Raw genomic sequence first — 2,222 nt, 5'->3', positions numbered from 1 at the left:
TCTAAACTGTCACTTGCGAACACAAAATTAGATTTAACATCAATAATTATAAATAATTCATTACCGACAATAATGAATCAAGTAAAACTAAAATTGTTGACAATTTTACGACTAGCAATGATCATAAATCTTTTGAAGGTCACATAGATTTTGCACTTGAAAAAGACGACGTAACACCGCGTGCGAGACTAGTGTTACTACCAGCATCCCTCTACCGAACGTGTGATGTTATACTATACATAAAGGTACAAACAAACCTTACCTAACCAGTTAAATTATATTCATTGTGCACTCTACACGTGAGAATAGTGAACGCCAAAGATCGCGGAACGATGATCGTGCCGTGGGCTCTGTTGGCCTTCGTAGCCGCCGCAGCCGCGCGATCCGCCTCCCCAATAGACTTCACACCTGTCAACGAATTTACATTACAATTACTAGAAAATACTTACGCGTTTCAAGAGAATTTTGGCACCAAAAATATTGCGTTATCACCTCTGTCTGTATGGAGCATATTCGCCTTGTTAGCTGAAGGATCTTCGGGTGAAACGTTTTCTGAATTAGTGAGTGCATTAAGATTACCGAAGGATTTGAGGAAGACTCAGTGTTTGCATACAGCGGCCAGCGATGTGTTAAAATCTCGAGACCAGGATGTGATAGTGAAGGGACAGTCAGCTATGTTCACGGAATGCTCCACTAAGGTACACGATGAGTTCTGTCAATCTGCCTTAATGTATGACATGTCGATTTACGCCGCTGAAACTAAAAATTCAACTGAATTAGCTCATGATATTAATGTGTTTATCTGCTATGCTACTGATGGAAGAATTCTAAATGCCGTGAAGCCACAAGACCTGGATAACTTACAGATGGTGTTAATTGATGCTTTATACTTCAAAGCTAATTGGACGCATCCTTTTGATTCTACACAAACGAAGGTAGAAGATTTTTACAACTCACAAGGGAAAACAATTGGAAAAGTGAACATGATGTACCACAAAGCACCTCACTATGTAGGCGACTCAGATGAACTCAGTGCTCAAGTCCTAGAAATGACTTACGGGAAAAACGAGGACTACTCAATGATAATCATCCTACCGTACGATGGGATATCAATCAAAACTGTGCTCAATAACTTGGCTACTAAGTCTCAAAATTGGATGGATGACTTTAGAAGCGAAGGTAGTTTACCAGGCATTGATACGTATATACCAAGATTTATGTTATCATCGCGCTTAGATTTGATTCCTCCTCTTATGTACTCGGGGATAACCTCGATCTTTGATAGGAATAAAGCGAAGCTACCTGGGATTGCTGACAATCCATTGTATGTGACTTCTTCAATCCAAAATGTGGAGATCGAGGTCAATGAAGAAGGTACTGTAGCAGCTGCAGCTACAATTGTTGGTTTGGAAGATAGAATATTGGGCCAGAGATTTGAGGCGAATAAAGAATTCATATTTTTAATTACGCAAAGGAGTTGCAACGTGATTTTATTCGCTGGTGTCTATGGAGAACCGTCCGTAGTGTGATCTTTGAAAGTGTGAAAACTTGTGATAATAATTTACAGGACTATGTTTTTGGTGTTAAAAATTTAAGGGAAGTAATGGCTGTTTTTTTGTGTCTTAATAATCTGTTTAAAAAAATATTGTTCTCAAATACTTATATGAATATGTGTTGTTAAATCGGTAGATTTTTGCTTTACACTAAGTGTACAGTTGTAAAGTAATTTTTAACGTTCTGTCTACGAATGTGATTGAAACATATTTTTGTTTGTCGAAACAAATAGGAAAAGTGTTCAAAAATGTACTTTGAATATCTGACATTCTAACAAGTTTGTTGCATGTTGTTCCTTTGCCTATGTTTTTTTTGTTATTTTAACATTGTATTAGGTACACAATATTTAGATTTTTAACAATACGAAAATCAACTGTTTTCCTTGTCATTGTTTTGTAACCAAAATTAAATGATAGAAATATTGTGAAACCTATTTAATGATCAACGAATAATATCAAAATGATGATTAATGAATTTTACATTAATTTTATATTGAAATTATTATAACATTTCAAATAGCAATTACGTGTAACGAGTAATACTTTGTATTGAACAGATTTGCAAAATGTTATGAATCAATTATAAAATAATTATTATTACAGTTAATGTCAAAGTCGTGGTGGCCTAGTGGGTAAAGGACCAACCTCTCAAGTATGAGGGCGCGGGTT

The 2,222-nt window shown here is 35.9% G+C and overlaps 1 protein-coding gene across 1 annotated transcript; it reads left to right on the top strand.

Annotated features, from left to right (window-relative positions):
• The first annotated feature begins 257 nt into the window (after positions 1–257).
• LOC124642452 (serine protease inhibitor-like) lies at positions 258–1,828 on the top strand. Its single transcript, XM_047180879.1, has one exon. The coding sequence runs from the start codon at positions 333–335 to the stop codon at positions 1,527–1,529; it is 1,197 nt and encodes a 398-aa protein (XP_047036835.1). The 5' UTR covers positions 258–332; the 3' UTR covers positions 1,530–1,828.
• The last annotated feature ends 394 nt before the right edge of the window (positions 1,829–2,222 follow it).

This window comes from Helicoverpa zea, chromosome 24, assembly GCF_022581195.2.
Source record: "Helicoverpa zea isolate HzStark_Cry1AcR chromosome 24, ilHelZeax1.1, whole genome shotgun sequence".
NCBI lineage: Eukaryota > Metazoa > Arthropoda > Insecta > Lepidoptera > Noctuidae > Helicoverpa > Helicoverpa zea.
Note: the sequence above shows the minus strand (reverse complement) of the source record. Positions and strands in the feature narration are given on the sequence as shown.

Excerpts from the sequence above, each read along its gene's own strand:
- LOC124642452 (XM_047180879.1), top strand. The coding sequence starts at position 333 with ATGATCGTGCCGTGGGCTCTGTTGGCCTTCGTAGCCGCCGCAGCCGCG.